At 40.0% G+C, this 19,341-nt stretch overlaps 1 protein-coding gene across 1 annotated transcript in view; it reads left to right on the plus strand.

Annotated features, from left to right (window-relative positions):
* ASPG (asparaginase) overlaps positions 1 to 19,341 on the plus strand; it is an 84,480-nt gene that overhangs the window by 61,477 nt on the left and 3,662 nt on the right. Inside the window, exons 11-13 of the mRNA XM_074956331.1 lie at positions 363 to 458; positions 4,004 to 4,167; positions 10,381 to 10,467. Of these exons, the coding sequence (XP_074812432.1) occupies positions 363 to 458; positions 4,004 to 4,167; positions 10,381 to 10,467 (347 nt within the window). The remainder of the gene's footprint in view (positions 1 to 362; positions 459 to 4,003; positions 4,168 to 10,380; positions 10,468 to 19,341) is intronic.

Consider the following 19,341-nt stretch of genomic DNA (forward strand, 5'->3'; position numbering starts at 1 on the left):
GAGGGATCTGAAAAAAAACTAATTAGCACGTGGGTCTGAAATAGCATAGTTTAGAAATCCTCTTTATTTAATTCTAGTATAACTAGGAAGTGAGAGAAGTCCACGTAACTATGGAAACAGGTTTCAGAGTGGTAGCCATGTTAAAGTATACATGTGACTTCTTTTCCCTCAAAGAATATGAACAAGATTGTTTTTACTAACTGGTATCCTCAATTATTATATTTGTATTATTAGATCTACAAGTAAACGTGGGTGCAATATGGTTCTTCTGATGTAGGTATCAGTAGTTCTAAGGACACAAATGGTAAATAAAAAGATATGTATGATACTAAAACTTTTAAATTTTATTTTGTGTTTCTCAGGAGCTAGAAGCCATTAGAGATGCATTAATTCCTTCTTTGGCCTGTGCTGCAGCTAAAACAGGTGACATAGATGCACTAAAAGCCATAGGAGAAATGGTAAAAAAAATTAAACTCTTTACAAATCTTTTATTTATAGCTTAATACAAAATGCATTTGTAAGAGACTGGAAGCAAGCAATATGTCTGTATAATAGAGTATGATAGTAACACTACAATCAAGGTGAGATGACAAGCATTTATTATTAGGTACTTCAGTCTAGTCTTTTCAAAAATGCTTTATTTCATGTGACATCTTTCAGGCTTGTTCTCAGCCTGTCACTTGTGACTGTGTGAACTAAGATAAATATGCAAATGCATTCTACCTTCCCCTTAACTATTCATTTCCATACTTTTAAATGGTTAGGGTTCTTTTTAACTGCAACCATAGTACCCACCTTTATGTAGAGTTTAAACATGGTTTTGTCAATTTTCTTTTCTTAAAACAACAAAACAAAACAAAATACTGGGCTAAAGCAGAATTTAGCTCCCCATTTCCCCAGCAGCCCACTCTCTCCCTGCAATGTGGAGCTTAGGAGCTCTACCACATTGCTGGCATTTCCTATCTTGTTCTGGCCTGTTCACGTTTTGAGCTCTCCAGATAACACCACCCCACAGAGTTCTAAGCTCCTACTGCCATTCCTGGACCACTCTGATTCCCCAGTTTCCTGGCTCACGCTGCCATACAGCACTTAGGACTGATCCTAAAAAAAAATTAGTTTCCCTATGCAGAGTTAATAAAACCTGAAATTCAACCCTAACTGTGCGCTGGCTGCTGAGTGATTCTGTGTTCATGGTAATTTGTAATTGACCATACAGCAAGCAGCTTAATCTGTTTTCTTCGTACTTTGGAGAAAAATTAATTGCACTGTTAATAATAGAATATCATTTATTTAAATATTTTGGATGTTTTCTATACTTTCAAATATACTGATTTCAATTACAACACAGAATACAAAGTGTACAGTGCTCACTTTATATTTATTTTTGATTACAAGTATTTGCACTGTATAAAAACAAAAGAAATAGTATTTTTCAGTTCACCTAATACAGGTACTGTAGTGCCATCTCTTTATTATGAAAGTTGAACTTACAAATGTAGAATTATGTACAAAAAAAACTGCATTCAAAAATAAAACAATGTAAAATTTAAGAGCCTGCAAGTCCATTCAGTCCTACTTCTTGTTCAGCCAATTGCTCAGACAAACAAGTTTGTTTACATTTGCAGAAGATAATGCTGCCTGCTTCTTGTTTACAGTGTCACCTGAAAGTGAGAACAGGCATTCTCATGGCACTGTTGCAGCCAGCATCGCAAGATATTTACGTGTCAGATGCACTAAAAATTCCATATGTCCCTTCATGTTTCGGCCACCATTCCAGAGGACATGCTTCCATGCTGATGATGAGTTCTGCTCGATAAGAAGCCAAAGCAGTGTGGACCGACATATGTTCATTTTCATTATCTGAGTTAGATGCCACCAGCAGAAGGCTGATTTTCTTTTTTGGTGGTTTGGGTTCTGTAGCTTCTGCATCGGACTGTTGTTCTTTTAAGACTTCTGAAAGCATGCTCTACACCTCGTCCCTCTCAGATTTTGGAATGCACTTCAGATTCTTAAACTTTGGGTCGAGTGCTGTAGCTATCTTTAGAAATCTCACATTGGTACCTTCTTTGCGTTTTGTCAGATCTGCAGTGAAAGTGTTCTTAAAATGAACAACATGTTCTGGGTCATCATTCGAGACTGGTATAACGTGAAATATGTGGCAGAATGCAGGTAAAATAGAACAGGGGACATACAATTCTCCCCCAAGGAGTTCAGTCACAAATTTAATTAATGCATTACTTTTTTAACGAGTGTCATCAGCATGGAAGCATATCCTCTGGAAAGGTGTCCAAAGCATGAAGGGGCCCCCAAATGTTTAGCATATCTGGCACGTAAATACCTTGTAATGCCGGCTACAAAAGTGCCATGCAAATGCCTGTTCTCAGTTTCTGGTGACATCGTAAATAAGAAGTGGGCAGCATTATCTCCCACTTGTTTGTCTTAGTGATTGGTTGAAGAAGAAATAGGACTGAGTGGACTTGTAGGCTCTGAAGTTTTACATCGTTTTGTTTTTGACTGCAGTTATGTAACAAAAAAAATCTACATTTGTAAGTTGCACTTTCACGACAAAGAGATTACACTACAGTACTTGTATGAGGTGAATTGAAGAAGACTATTTCTTTTGTTTATCATTTTTACAGTGCAAATATTTGTAATAAACAATATGCACTTTGATTTTAATTACAACATAGGATACTATATGAAAATGCTGAAAAACATCCAAAATCTTTAATACATTTCAATTGGTATTCTATTGTTTAACAGTGCGATTAAAATTGTGATTAATCGCGATTAATTTTTTTTGAGTTAATTGCATGAGTTAACTGCGATTAATTAACAGCCCTAGCAATAATTCTTCCTTGCTGTTTTTAAATATGCAAGCTCTTTCTGGTTGTATTTAACATATGAATGCATATTTATGTGTGTGTCTGTATGAGCGGTGCACATTCTTAGATTTGAATATTCATTCTTTATGATGTGTGGTCAGGCATCTGGTTGGTATGGTCAGGCATCATGGTAGGTGTAGTTTGGCATCTGGACCTGTACTTTTCCATCCACAGGCTGTTCAAAGTATTGGAACTGGAGAATTCACCAAAGAATTTGGTAGGGTATCTTTAGCCACTTGTGAAGGTTCCAGAGCAGGAGGAGGTGCCAAGGATGATCTTGATATACAAAACTACTGTTTGGTTTCAGAGTAGCAGCCGTGTTAGTCTGTATCCGCAAAAAGAAAAGGAGTACTTGTGGCACCCTAGAGACTAACAAATTTATTTGAGCATAAGCTTTCATGAGCTACAGCTCACTTCATCGGATGCATTCAGTGGAAAATACAGAGGGGAGATTTATATACATAGAGCACATGAAACAATGGGTGTTACCATATATACTGTAATGAGAGTGATCAGGTAAGGTGAGCTATTACCAGCGGGGGGGGTGGGGGGGGGAGGGGGAGTGGGAGTGGACCTTTTGTAGTGATAATCAAAGTGGGCCATTTCCAGCAGTTGACAAGAACATCTGAGGAACAGTGGCGGGGAGGGGGGAGTAAACATAGGGAAATAGTTTTACTTTGTGTAATGACCCATCCACTCCCAGTCTTTATTCAAGCCTAATTTAATTGTATCCAGTTTGCAAATTAATTCCAATTCAGCAGTGTCTCGTTGGAGTCTGTTTTTGAAGTTTTGTTGTTGAAGAATTGCAACTTTTAGGTCTGTAATCGAGTGACCAAAGAGATTTAAGTGTTCTCCGACTGGTTTTTGAATGTTTGTTATATCCATAGGTCTATGAATCTCAAAGTAGATACGTCTACCAGTGACTACTGGACACCATTATGAACTTGACTAACTAATTAGTTTCACATAAGCTTTTGAGAAACTGTCTCATGTTTAATGATTTTTGGTCATTGGATTCAAACTGTAATATTGGAGTATGTATCATTATGTGATTTGAGACCCTGAACCAACCAGCCTCAAGTGTACCATCATTAGCAGTTGTTGTGTATATGTTGCAGGGTGGAAACTTGAGCTGTGAAAATTATGATGGTCGAACTCCACTTCATATTGCATCAAGTGAAGGAAATTTACAACTAGTTGAGTATTTACTGAAGTATGGAGCAACTGTTTATGCTAAAGACATGTTTGGTGCTACCCCACTGAAGTATGCAGTCAAATTCAGGTATTAAAAAAATACATTTTACACAAAGATCTATGAGAGAGCTAACCCATCTCATTTCAAATTTATGTCACTTTCAATTAGTGGGTTTTGTCAGCGATCTGCAATAGTGAAAAGCAGTGATCAATTCTTTGACAGCAAATTCTGTAGTTTTAAAGGATGTGTAAATGGTTTGGATATTTAGGATATTGTAGCTGAAGAAAACAGCCTTGCTGATGCCAAATCCCAGAGCTAAGTAAGTCAAGATTATGTTTTTTTATCCCTGCCCCCTACTCCAGGACTCCATTATTTGTGGTGAGATTTCTTTATAAAAGAAAAATTTGACTTATTGTTAATTTTATTTTTGCAGAAGGGAGAGTTCAGGAACTACAGCAATAGGGAAGAGGGGGCTGTCTCTTTGTACCTTCCTTTCCTCGTCAGGAACAGAGGGTTTTAAAATAGAACAGGCTACTCCAGTACGCTGAAGGGTTTTGTACCCACCCTTTGTTTCTGGGTCACCATTTCTCTGATTTCTCTCCCACAAACTCTACACATTTATCAGCAGAGGCATGCACAATAAGCATGTGCTGGCTGCCTCCCTCAGTGATTTTCTCTCCGTGTTGGCAATGACACGAATAATCCTTGAAGTTGGTCTCCTAGGTGGTGGTGGTCTGTGGGCTAGTCATTCTGCTGGTCTTTATCCTATTGTGTAGGTTCATAGTGCCACAGTTTATCAGAATGTAAAAAGATGTCAATTACTGTAGCTGAAATTAAGGCTTGTAGTTTGGAGATTTACATCCTTATTTGTCCTTCCACCCGTTTGAAGCTATAGATTGACTCTGTCTCTCAGTTACCTATGCTTTCCCTGTTTATTCACCCTATCCTTTAGGCCCTTATTATGTGTTTACAGTTTGTGAACACCATTTGTCTGTATTTTTGAGGGACAGTGCCCATTTTATATTTAACAAAATATTTATCCTTTTTCACTCTGTGCCTCCAAAAGGTCCCTCAAGTCCAGTGCGTGTCCTGGTCTTTCTCTACAAATGTCTCTGTTACAGCTTTCAAATGTTGGCAGGTTCACCTGTCTGTGAGGGCTGGATCTGGCTCCCTGTGGAGTCTGACTGTTCTGTTTATCTAACAACTGAAGAAATCTCTGCAAAAAGACATAAAGCTTTCCCCCTCTACAGGAGCTCGGAAGCTGGCTTAGCACTGATCCCAGTTTCTGCTAACCCAGGACCCTCAAAGCTCTGGATGGCTGCACATTGTGCTACTGCTAGACCATTGCGTGCCCCCTACATCTTTATAGTTGTCACTGTCGTTATCTTAGAACTATCCAAACCTTTTTGACCTAAGAAATATTTATAAAAGTCATAACCCCCCCTCCCCCCACACACACAACAACAAGAACTAGCTAAAAGCAAATCAAACAAACTTGCAGTTGAACAGAGGTGCCCCTAGTCCAGTGTGAGAAAGCCCTGCATCACTATTAGATGTTCCTGCAAATCAGATACCTGCATTTATTTTACCACACCCAACTACTGCCTGAGGAATTTCACATGAGTTTGTTGTTTGGATTCCTTTTCATTGCCACTCCTATATTTGACTCCTACGATGCCTCTTTAAACCGGTACACCCATTCTGAAATGAGGAGTGGTAAATGGAAAATGAATCCTAACTATTTTTAGTTTTTGTTTGTTTGTGCCCTTATCAGAATGAGAGGAAAAGCTAAATAAATATGCCATTTTATTGTCTGTAACAGTAGCTTCAGGCCTGTAGTGCTAAGATACTAAACTTTATACTGAAGCTGAAGTGGCTCTGGACATTAGAAATCTTGCAGAGCTAATTTACCTCTGATGTAGATAGGGATGTATGGAATCAAATATATGCTAAAAAGGTGTGATTACTACAAAATATATTTGAATTACATTCATAAAACAAATGCCTGTTGAAAGTGAAGAGAAACAATATTGATGTTAAACTTTTGCATTTTATATTAAGTATCAAAAGGGGGGAAATGGCTGTTTTAAAAATTTAATATTAATAAGTATTCTGTGCTTTATATCATGGTCAGACTTGCAAAATATAAAATTGTGCTTTTTAAAACAATCTTAGAATTTGCCTTAACTTCACAGAACTTTGCACTGATTGATTCCATGTTCTGGAGATTAATATTTTAGTTGAATTGGAATAGAATCACCGATTTATTCTGTACAGTGTCTACTCCTCTCAAAAGCTTTGTTTTAATGTGTGTGTCACTTCTCTCAATGATTTGGGGGTTTTTAGCTGATCATGCAAACCAGAAAAATGACCGGTGATTTCTCTCTTCCCTTATCATTAGTATGAATGGTCACGATTTGTGTTTCTGCCAAAAAGCATCTTAATGGAGCACTGTCAACCTGTAGGCAAACAAAATGGCCTATGTCAACAGTGGTCTTATGTTTAATCTCTTAAAGCTTTCCTTAATTTTTAAAAAATTAACTTGATATTTTCATTGCTGTTAAAATTAGAGTTCTTTTAAAAACTATGGTAATCTACTGCAGGTCCATCTTCTGTCCCATAATACATGTACTCATCCTCTTTATTACTGTGTGTATACACATTCTCTTTATTATAGGGCACTTCACACAATATCTCACACCCAGGAGATAATGTAGGTCAGTTGTTTGGACCTATCAAAGTTAGCAACATCCCTTTAACTGCCATTTTCCTAGTGCCTTAATAGAGTGTTCATTTTCAAAACTGTAAAATAAATACTTTTATAAAGTAAACTTTTCTAAGCATGAAACAGATGTCTCAAATCAAAATTTCATATATTTTATTTATTATAACCTTTTCCTTCTACTTTAAACTTAAGGACTAAAATGGCTGCAAAGAAAAAGTTGTATACAGTATGTGTTGCACACTGCTGTCAGAACATCAGAGATTATTGTTGGTAAAGTCACTTCCCACATAAACATGCATTGTAATACTTGAAATCTGCAAGGTTATGGTTCCATTATTTTAGTACCTCTGGGATAGAGGGAGAATCTACACTTCACACTGACTCTTTAAAATCACATTGTAGTCTGTCTGATATTATACAGTGCTTCGGAGTTTGAAAATCATAGTGGTTCAACTTTGTGAAAGTTGAATGAGAAAAACTGAGCCAATCCTGTCGTAGCCATCATAGCTGCTAGAGAAGCAAGGATCAAAAAGAACGAAGCTAATCAAGTTTAAACATATGTTATACCTGCATTTCTTTAAATGGCTGGTGGAAAGTATAGCCCAAGGTCCTGAGCCTCGTACACATGGGCTTAATTTTGTGCACTCACAGTACATAAACTGATGTTCAGAAGTCCTTGCAGAATCCGTGTCTTAGTTACTTTTCTAAGGATCATGAAATAACTCTGATAACTCAGATTACCGCCTGCGGTGAATATCGACTTTTTAATGGTGACCATGGTATGTACTGGTTTTTAGGGATCCCAAAAGATAGAGGGCCAGATCATTCTTCTTGATTTTAGCTGTAGAGAAGGAGACGACAGGCGAAAAGAACCCATGCAAATGGCCAAAAATTTGTCAGAGGAAGGGAAATTTGAGCCCAAGTAGCAGGAGCCTGTTTATGGCTTTTCGGGAGCTACTCTCTGCTGGCAAATGTGTGAGAGAAATACCCGCACAACTGAATTCTGACCATCAGCACAGATTCCCAGCCTGCACCTTCATACGTCCACATGGAAGGAAAAGCATGGTTTTGTGGTCCAGACATGATTGTAATGCAAGGAGAGCCTGGTTCCTGAGTTGTGTTACCAGTTAGAATAAGGAGCCACGGGGACTAGCGGAGAAGGTCTGGCCCTCCATAGGGGCCCTGAGATTGGAAGGATTTCTATATGGATCTAAGGTCATCTGTGGGGCAGGAGGGCTGCACCTCCTACCACCTCTAAAGATCTTCAGACTCTATCTACTAGACGAGAAGCTGTTGCAGTGGAAACAGTTGGCTCAAGACCATGGAGGTTTCCACTTAATTTCAGTTTATTTAAAAAAAAATAAAACACACTTGCCCACACACACTTTTCTCCTCCTCCCACCCCATGCACTCTGTTCAGTATATTTATTTATTGCTGCCAAAAATGCCACAATGGAGCAATGGTCTTTTTAGGAGTGTTAGAAATGTTGAGTACTCCAGGACAGACCACTGCCAAGGAAACAGATACAGACACTGTTTGCATGTAGTCCTGTACAAAATACAAGTTTGTGAGTAAATGTAAAAGCTTTTCTGCTATAATCTGTTATCAGTTTCATTTTTCAAATGAGTACTGAACTGCTTAATATGTCTTGGTTAAATCATACTTTTATGAGTTGTATTGTGTAAAGAAAAGTAAATACAGCACTAGTTCCTACTTGCTGTCTCCAGGAGACTCTTACTGACAACCAGCCATGTCTCAAGGGACTCTTCTGATGAAATATTTAAGATAACTAAACCAACTTACAATATGTGCAGTTGCAGTAACTGATCATGCTTACTTTGCTGCAGAGAAACAAAGAAATGAAGATTTCAGTTTCACTCTGAGCAAAAAACTGGCCGCATGATATAAATGCTAAAATTCCATTGAGCAACTGAAAGAATTTAATTTTTGAAAAGGCAAATTTTTAAAAACCTTGTCATAAAGTTGTTACCAGAATAGCTTATAAGGAAATGCAGATCTTATATCAAATTAAAAATTTTATATTTTAATTGGGCTTCATCGTGATAAGCTTTAAAGTAACTTCTCTTTGTCAAGATGAAGATTCCAGAACACAAGCTGTTTGACCTACTGTCCAGTTCTAAAATAGGAAGGTATTATAATCTTCAAGAAGAATAAGAAATGTAGAATAAACTGAACATACATTTGAACTTATTTTTTTATTTGTTGTTGAATTAATATTGAGTGACTGGTTTGTTCCTAAGGTTTTGAATCCAGCCGTAGATTGTTGATTTGGTTAATGAGCAGCCTTGTATTTTTCACTTTAAAATGTTCCTATAGTCCCCTCCAAACAAAGTCACAACAGATGTGGTTATACTTGAAATAGACATTCTGGAGCAGTTATATTTTGGGTGTGGGTTAAATTCTGCCTTTGAGTTTGGGAATTAGGCAGCACAATAAATTAACATCCTTTGGTCTCTTGAGATCTGGATCCAAATTCTACAGGGCATTAGGTCAAGTTCTCCAACTATCATATTTTGGTTGATTGTTTTCCCACAGCTTGATACAGTGCCTCTTTATTATTACCCTTTTGGGTAATATAGAGTCTATTGTCAAATTTTGCATGCATCCCACAGCATTGTAATCCAAACAAAGTTTTAAGGGGCCATTGCAGTGGCCTCAGCAGAACTATTTCTGAGTTCTGTGGCTGAGGAATGGGAGCCAGGCTGGTCACGTAGATCCTATGATACCTATCAGGCAGAAGAATGTGTACTCACGGGAGAGGGCCAGCCAAAACATGATCATGGGTGGACTAGTAGGCCATGAAGAAGACTGTATCCAGTTGGGAATAAACTTAGCAGCAGAGGGGTATTTTGTGGGAGATTCTCCCAAAGGTCAAATAAGAATCTAAATGTATGGGTGCTTATATCATCCGTGAAGTCATAGGAACTTTGGCATCTCTCATTTTAACCCACAAGGTTTCATTGCTAACATTTAAAAACAACAGAGATCTTACCTTGGAGAGAACCAAAACGCCTGCCCAATCTATCCCGTTATGTGGAAAATACACAGAGAAATACTGTTACTCTGTGAATGCCTTCATTGTCTATCTGCATTTCAGTTCATGAATTAACAAGAGCTAGAAATGGGGACAGTCATGGGGACAAATAAATATAGAATCATATTTGAAAGGTATTTGTGTTCCTGTCTCTTTGTTTTGGATTCAGTAAGTGAAAATGTAGCATTTTTGTAAATTCAGTGTGCCAAGGTAGTTAAATGATGTGATAAGCCTTTGCCTCTTCTTTGTCCTACATCAGTGCAGAGGAAACTGAGTGGGGTTTAGTGGCCTGTGATGTGCAGGAGGTTAGAGATTATCTGTTGGTCTCTCTTGGCTTTAAACTCAGGCTCCTTGAATGGAGAACATACTTGTCAGTCTCTTTGTTTTGTTTTGTTTTTGGAACATACAAATCTGAAAAATGGTGTTTATGGAATACTTGTTTTGATCTGTAGATGTTTTCTCTCCAGGATATTTAATTGTTAAAAATAACTTTTTCTTTTTATCAATTTTTTCATAAAGGCACGTAGAAGTGATTCAGTTACTGCGTGAAACTGGAGCTCACCTTTCCAGCCAAGAGCTAGAGAACATAGGAACAGAACTTTGCAGGTAAAGATGACATAAGTCTGGATATTGCATTGTAGTGTGGTCCAAGTGTCAGGAGCACAGCTAGCTCCCAGCCTGGTAGCTAGGCAACACAGCGAGCTCCGCTGGGATCAGTGAGCCTTCTCCAAATGTTTGCGTTCCTGATGGGGCAGGGGAGCCAGCAGCCTGCTACTTGATCCTTGCAGCAGCTGTACCACAGCAACTGCTCAACTCGTACCAGGCCCACAGCCGTACCTGCCCTGCCTTGGCTTCCACTTCTTGCTCCAACCCTTGTTCCTGCTGTTTGACTCATGTCCGCTTCAGTCTAGTTCTTGCCTCCCTGCCCTTTTCTGACTCAGACTCTGATCTGTGGCTTGGCTTTTTGGTTGTGATTTTGGCTTACCCTTTGGCTTGATGTTCCCAATCCTGATTCTGGTTCTGACCTTTTGGCTTGGCTCCTCAATCTTGACTCTGGCTTCATCCTCGGATTGGTACCTGACTCCTGGATCTATGCTCGCCGTTACTCTGGTCTGCCGCCACAACCACCAGGTAAGGTCCTGCTGCTACCACTAGGTAGGCCACCCATGCCCCGGCATCTGACACCAAGTCAGCTGTGCTAATATGCAGTAGTTACAGTTACATCATCATCCGGTTATCTCTATTTTCAAGGGTAAATGATTGAGTTGTTAATATGCCCAGGACTTGCTTTGAAATGGGAAACAAATGGGGGGTTTATTATTGAAGCAAACCAATGTGGCTGGTTATAAATTACCAGAGTGATACAATAATACGTTAGTGCAAACTAGGAATCCACACAGGGGAGTTACAGCACAGCACTTTGGTGTGCACTACAGTTCACACCTCCATAGTCTGAATTGTGGTGCAGTGTAGCAAGGCCCTACGTGAGGAATTCTTGGGTTGTAATCTTGATTCTGACACTGCTGTGGCCTTGGGTATCTTTATCTCAGTGCCACAGTTACTCTGTCTGTAAAACAGTGATTTTTGATAGTGACCTGTTTCAATGAGTGATGTGAGAATTGTTTCTCAAATACTTTCAAGAAGGAAAGCACTATATAAATAATTATTATATATGCCAGGGACCATTGGGTACCTGACATATACTATTTTGGGGCTAGAATTAATAACTAAAATGCAAGTAAAGGGACCAAATTAACCATTGACTGTGTGACACACCTGAAGTAGTATAGCAGAACTCCACAAGTGAAATGGAGAGCATTATGGAAAATGTGTAAATGAATTTGAAGCAAATCTGTCCCTCTTCCTGATACATTTTTATACATTTTATTACTATTGGGTTGTAGGGAACTTATGTTTTTAGTATCTGGATCTTGAGATTAGAGCAACAAGGACAATTTATATTGAAACTATGGAGTGGTTTTATTAAAAAAGAATAAATACCTGTATTATGGAGGAATGGCTTCAACCTTAACTGTAGAGCGAGAATAGCATCTGTCTCAAGAAGAATAACAAGAAAATCCAATAAATATGGGTTCAGACCTGCAAATTGGTGGGAACTCTAGCCCCAGTTCACCATATCACTTAAGTACATGCTTAACATTAAGCAGATACATAGTTCCATTGAAGTCAACACTTTCCATACACTGCTTTTCCATGCTAATTTTTCATTAATAAAAAATTGCAGTATTTCATCAACTTAAAAGAAAATCATATGGCTTTTTTTCAGAGGTGCTGGTGACTTGACCACCTGCAGTTCCCTCTGAAAATTGTCTCAGTAGATTCTACAATTCTTAAAGTAACAGGCCTTCCCTTCTTTCTTCCTCATTCCCCCAACAATAAATTAAATACTAGTCTCCTCACCCAGACAGAATACTGAACAAAATACATTGTACCACGTCTTCAAGGACTACAGCTCGGCTACCTCCACAGAAGATATGGATTCCACAGTTGAGGGCCTTCTACTAATTACACCTTGCTACCAGCTTTTGGACATCTAAATATAGGGACTCTTAGGTGGAGTTCCTCAACTGTTATGACAATACGCAGGAGAGAGACTCTCTGGCACATAGCCTGCATCCAAACCATATAGAGCCATACTACGTATTTCCCAGAGCATTGCAAGCGAAGGAAACAATGGAAAGACTTTTCAAATTAAGAGTTTACTAACTCTGAGCCACCTGTCAGAAGTGTTAGGGGAGTGGCTCAAAAATTACATTCTTTCACAAATAAATTGGCCCGATACATAGCCCCCTCTACCCTCTGCATTTAAGCAGAACCTGCTTAACTGGCTAGCCTGATAGTAGTACTAGAAAAATGAGAGCATGCGGCTTTAAACAAAAAGTGAATGTGATGCAATTTGTGGAAGTACATTCAGGGAATATTGTGTACGCTGGATCTGTATTGTGTACATTGCGTGATCTCTTGTATTTTGAATGAAGTGGTAATGAACCCCGAGGCTTTTGAGGCATTTTAAATTGGTTTTTAATGGTATTAAGCTAACAGAGGACAAAAAACCCCATTTGTTTTAAAGATCTCTCCTGTGCAGAGAGTGGAATATACATATGTGGAGAGGAGAATGAGTGGGCTTTGTGCATGGAATGATTGCATGGATTTCCTTGTCTTGAGACTTTCCACCACACAAAATGAACGAAGCATGAAACAGCTCTTTCACAGCCACTCCACACACAAGAATAGTGGCGTCACACCTATGGGGAACCCAGGACTACTGCATCAGCGTAAATCCTGTGGCCATGCCCCTTGCATTGGCCTACACAGAGCTGATGTGGAGTCTGGTTCCACAATGCACATGGTATTGAGAGAGACACTGAACTTTGACTTATCAGCAGGGCACTTTTGCACAAGGGAACCACTTGACTTATACTGCTCTGAAAGGCCTTTGGTGTCCCTTTGCAGAGAGTTGAATTTCCTCCAGAGTGTATGAGCCAAAATGCTAAAGTGTTTGTAGTTAATATTGTCTTGTTGCAGGTATTCTGTCCTTCCAGGGTGTCAGGAATACTCACTTTGGGATATGACAGCTCTTAGATGATTTGAGCAAAACTCAGTGATTTATTCTTCCATGCTATTCAATTTCACGTTATCCTCCACCCCTGCACCATCTTCCTAGGGAGTTTTCTTGTACTAGGCATTGGCATATTGGTGAGGCTGTTGCATGCATTTAACCTGGTTAGAGTTGCCTTTGGAACAAATAGGTGTTTTATTGACGTCTCCTTCTGTCTAATTTAAGTGACCGGCACCATGGCAATATGCCCAGCCCCCAGGGTGTGGAGAGCGAAAGCTGGTTGGTTCCTAAGTAGCATTCAAGGACTGGTTTAGCTAATTTTAGCATTGTGTCAGGAGTCATCTTGTATTGTTCTCTACCTGAATTAAGATCCAAAAGCCAGTTTTTCTCACTGCTTCTCTATTGTCAAAATAATTTGGCTTTATTCTGTACTCATTCATCTCCATGGCTAGTGTTTTTGCTGTTCTAACACTAGCCCCTTAATTTCCTTGTCTTTAGACATAAAATGATTTAGGATTTAGAAGTGTTCGGTTTAGTACATTTGGTCATCGGTTGATAACTGTAAAATGTCAGTTGGAATTCTTTCTAGTGCATCTAGTGTTGGAATTGTACTTGCAAACAAAACACTATCACGTTATCCAGTCTTTTAGCTGCCTCTTTTAAGGGTTAATTCATCCTGTTGTTTTTAGAAAGTGAGATGAGAAATTTGCATTTTTAAGACGTTTAGTTCTTTGATCTCACATTTCCAATTTGTCAAGATGAGAACTAAGTTTTCTTACCAGTCGTCCCTTAGAATCTTCCAAATCTGTTTTCCTACTGCAGGGTCATTGTTGTCTTTATGCAAAACAAAACTGTGACAACTCCCAAGACATATAATGGTGACTCCCCAAATTTGTTCAGAAAGCTTCTCTGCTAGATCCAGTTTAGCCTCAAATTTGATTTATACTGGCTGGGTTTTTGACTGTCAATTAAGTGAATGTCACCTCTTCTGAACGTCTGTGCTCAACAGGCTGAAATAAGGGCCGGCGAGCAAGCAAATGAGTTCACTCACTCATATCCTCATATGTTAAAATATCAGTTTATGAAATGCAAGGATGTTCTTTTTCAAACCTGTTATCAGGATAACATACCTTTTTAAGTCTGATCCCAGATGTTGGGATAAATTATAGTTCGGAAGGTACTAGAACCATGCTTCTAATATCTGATTAACTTTCTGAAGAAATAAAATATGAAGCAGGCTTTTATAATCTTAATCTCCCATCTCTCCTTGCAGTTACGAAAAATGAATAAAAAGGCCTGGGGACACTGGATAATATGAACTGTATCCTTGAGTGCACCGTAGACAGAATTATTTTAGTCCCTCACAGAATCACTACCTTGCTTATCAAGAATCTTCACCAGCAGAGAAACATAATTTCTTTACTGTCTGGGTGGTGCTGCAGCTACAAATATCTCACCATTTCCCAGTGGCTTTAGTTACACCTTGAACAAGCAGGATCCCCACATGGAACTGTGTGTAAGAGCCCCAGAGAAAGATGAGGTCCTGAGCTCACCACGAAAAAGGAACTCAGCCTCCCCACCCTTTGCAAAATCCCACAGATGAGTCATCAATACCTCATGGTAAACACTATCAATAGCCGCTATGAAACTTGTACTTTCTTCTAAGCCAGTTAAAATGTTACCAACTTTTTATACGTATTTTGCTGTCACTGCAGTGCGTATTTTGAAGGTCATGAAGCACTCGTAACAGTTTTTATGCTTGTAATCTAGTGCTACCTGCACATACTAGCTAATATTATTACATTTATCACTTTTCTGCTATCTTGACTCTTCTACAGTCAAGTCATTTTGCCCATAATGGAAATTCCTGTATTATGTAACTGTTCTATAGTCATCCTTCCCAAATGTTAAAAATCCAGTGGTTGGTAGTCTCATCTATGCTTCCTGCCGACTATATGGTAAGCCAAGTGGCACAAGAGCTTAGCAGTGTGGTGTTTTTCACACTCAACCAGTGCTGAAGAGTTATCTGTTTTGGAGGGTGGGATTTCCTTTTTTAAAACAAAAATATATGAAGCCTTGAACGTTTGAAACTGGGTTGGCATTAAAATATGTTCTGCACCAGACACACTCCCATTTTTCTATAGAGCCAGGCCCTTCCTTCCCGTGCTTTTCTGCATGTGTGCAAGAAAGAAGCTCCTGTCTTGCAAACCTCAGGATCACTTCAAAAGCTTCTTGGGGTATGTCTACATTGCATTTGGGAGCAAGCCTTCCAGCTCGAGTCCAAAGACTTGTGCTAGCACGGTAAAAATAGCTCCATAGATGGTACTTTGATGTTGCAACTTGGGCTGGAGCTTGGGCTCTCGTGGCCGGAGTGGAGTTGGCAGTCTGAGCCCAAATGTCAAAGCACCGTCTATTCATCTAGCACGAGCCCCACTAGCACAAATCTGTGGACCTGGCCAGAAGTAGTGTAGACATGCCCGTGCAAGACATGCAGGAAGGTAGCTCTTCTGTTGTAAACTAGGGGAGTCTGTAGTAGGAGGGGTTCTCTCTTGTGCTCCTTTCAAGGCATGCCAGTGGCTCCCCTGTGGAGCGGCTCTCCTCTGTTGCCAACCTGTTAGGTGCACAGGAGGCTTCTGGCTGTGGGTAGGAGACCCTGCAAACCTCAGAAGGTACATAGCAGTGGAGTTCCTGTTATGCAGACCTAAAGAGATTTCCTTTTCGGTACACCTCTGAAATTGGATTAAAGTTATTTAGAATCAACATAATGTCTGAGAGATGCAAGATGACCAAGCTACTTGCATTCTTCAAGCATGTCAAATTGACTGACCCTTCTCAATTTAAAAATCTCACCTAGGTCTTTACCAAAACCATTCGTCTGAGGCGGTAAACCTCAAAGGATGCCCCTATTTAGCTTTTGATATCCTGGAGGAAAAATGTAAATTGGCTGTGAATTAATCAACAGAATAGAATAAAGTTCACATATAGTGACAGATGTGAAAACAAATAATAAACATTTATCTCACTGGTCTTGCTCTTGGTTAGGATACAGTGGTACTAAATTATCTGTGTGTTCATTACTCCTTTGAGCAATTGTGACTTGATAACCTGGCATTCTTAGTTTTGTTGGTAAAGACTCCCATCTATGATGATGTCAGCAAATTTGGACAAATCCAGACACAGAGATTGCATGTGTTCCACTACAGTCTTGAGGGTTAGCACCCTTTATTTGGCCTTGAATTAAAGCCAAACCACAAAACTTTTTTTTCCACTTCAAATTCTGTCATCCCACATCCCTTATTTAAAATAAGCATCTTAATTGTGGATGTGCAGTCGGTCACCAAACTGAAGCAGAGGAATTTCTTTGCTACATCCTTAGGCGAAATGCAGGGTAATCACCTAAGTCTGGTTTATTTTTGGCTGGACAGTTATTCAGCAATAGTTTGAATTAGCAAACTTCTGAGGATGTGATTTTTTTAAAATTTGCAACAGCCATTCATTGTTACAAGAAATCCTGATCAGTGAAGAGTATTATTTTTGTTTGTTTGTTACTGACTTAGGAGCTTCATGGTTTCAACCTCTGTGGCAATTTTAACTCAGATTGCCCTTTCTGAACAAGAGCTTTGGGGTGGGCAGCGTGCAAGTAACGAAAGCAATTTTTTTTGTGGTGCTTACTGTGATACTGTCTGAATTACCTGGGCTTGTTTGATAACACAGTGTTTTTTAATGTGCTCTTCTTTGGGCATAGTGATTTTTTTGCGTTGCACGATGGGTGAATGATAGACCCCTTTTTGGCAGCCCAGCACTTTCCTGTCCAGACTTTGAGAAGCTCTTGATTCTCATCGTCTGGCTTTGATTTTTATAGCCAGAGAATCTCACGGTGCCTATAGCAAAAGATGAATCTTCTGAAACAAATAAACTTCAACTTGTTGAGTAGCCACTGCTGTGAGCTATTCATTTCCCTATTTTTCTAATACTCCTGCTGTCTTGTGCAATTTATAAGGGCTCTTCCCTTTCAACTCACTTTTAAACTCCCCACTTTGGTCTGTTGTCAGTGGGAAATAACCTTTTTGTAACATTGCTTTCCATTAGTGCTTCCTCAACATTTCTTCTCTTACGTATGCCAGCCTGCTCCCACTGTTAAATTTCTCATACAAAACAAAGACCCTAACTCGTCTCCATCTGTCCCCTACCCCTTCACTCCATCTCAACAGCTAAAGGCAGAGCCTTTCTCTTCTTCCCACCCTCTCAGGCTGCTGCAAGCAAAGACCTTGAAAAAGCTTTCTTCTCACCCACCCTCAGGCTACTGCAGTTAGAGGCCTCCACTCCCCTTTAAAGATTTTTTTAAGTACCTGAAAATATTTATCAACAGTTGAGAAGTGGCCTCAGACTAGCAGGGAGTAACAACTTTTGCAGACTTGACTGCAGAATGACCCTTCTCCAAGCAGTCCTGGCTGCCTGCTGCTGATATCTCACATGCCTTTGCTGCATGTGACTCCTCCCTTACCCCCTCAAGTCTGCTCAGCCAGTCTACCACACTCAGGAGCCTTTCACCTTCCTCCTTATCCTTTGCCTGCTGTCCTCAGTACTCTTTTTTCCTTCAGAGAGAGAGCGACATTCAGAGCAGCAGGTCGTATGCCACAGACGAAACAAACAGGCCTTTTCCGTCCCTCACTTCAATGAGATCCAACATCACTGGAGAATCACCTGGCTGTTTCTGTTCAGATATTCAGCAAGTCGTCAATATTAACGTTTAAGGGCCTTACGGCTCCAGACCTAACAGCCTCATGAGGTGGCTGGGGGTAGCCCCAGTCCTTAAAGTGCGTCAGGTCGCAGATCTGGGAAACAACCTTTCTAAGAAGCCAGCCAAGTTGCTGAGGGGTACACATTTTTAGTAGTGTCTGGGGAGGGGAGCCCCGCTGATTGGTTGCTTTCCCCAGGGCTACTGCAGCAAGCAGGCAGAGCTCTCCACTCCATCCCCAAGCAACCTGCACCATTCTCGCAGGGGATGGGGAGGAAGTAGAAAGAGTCCAGCTGCTCATGACAGCTCTGCTCTCCTGCCAGCAATGGGACAGCTCCTCTGCTCCTTCCATCCCTGCATCCTGGGAAAGCAGAGAGGGGACCCCAGTGCAGCTCCCCCAAGGCTTTGGGGGTGGGGTGAAGAACCCCTAGAGCTGGAGGAGGAGCAGAGGTAAGGCTGAAAGGGGTAGAATTGATATGTGGATTGAAGGGCGGGATTGATTTGGGGTCAGAAATAATTGCTGGGGGATATAGGCAGATGGCGGAGTGATGGTGAGACCCACCCACTTTTTTCAGACTACATGCTGCTGTTCTGTTGTTTCAGCCTGTCTGCAGGTGACATTGCATTGGGGCACATCCAGGAGTTTTTCACACCACAAGGGCTAGAAACACTTTTTTTAATTGAAAGATTAAGTTCTGCAGATACTAGTGGAGCTGCCAGCAGGCCTGCAAGAAACTGCCTGCTGTTGTCACACCAAAGATTTAAAATCCACTTCTGTCTTGATTCACTTTGATACAGTATAATGTTTGTCATCTAGAAATGGTGGGCATAGACCACCCTTAGCAGACTTTTCTTCTCGTTGTGCGTAAAATGGCTGTTTGTTGGCACGGAGTTTTATAAATTGCCCTTAATTTAAGATCCAAATACTGTAGCACCATGGCAATTATCCAGATGGCACCACAGAAACATAATGCTGTCCTAACCGCTGATCATGACTATTAACATTCACGCTAGAGGCAATATTGTATCAGATATGTTTATACAACTTTTGGAGTTTGTTTTTTAAGTGCAATATTTTGTTAGCATGTCTGCTGTCACTCTCTTTATAGTAAAACTATTATTGAAAATGCAAAACTCTGCAGCTCAAATGTGGGATAGGCCC

The sequence above is a fragment of the Natator depressus genome, chromosome 6, assembly GCF_965152275.1.
Source record: "Natator depressus isolate rNatDep1 chromosome 6, rNatDep2.hap1, whole genome shotgun sequence".
Classification (NCBI taxonomy): Eukaryota; Metazoa; Chordata; order Testudines; family Cheloniidae; genus Natator; species Natator depressus.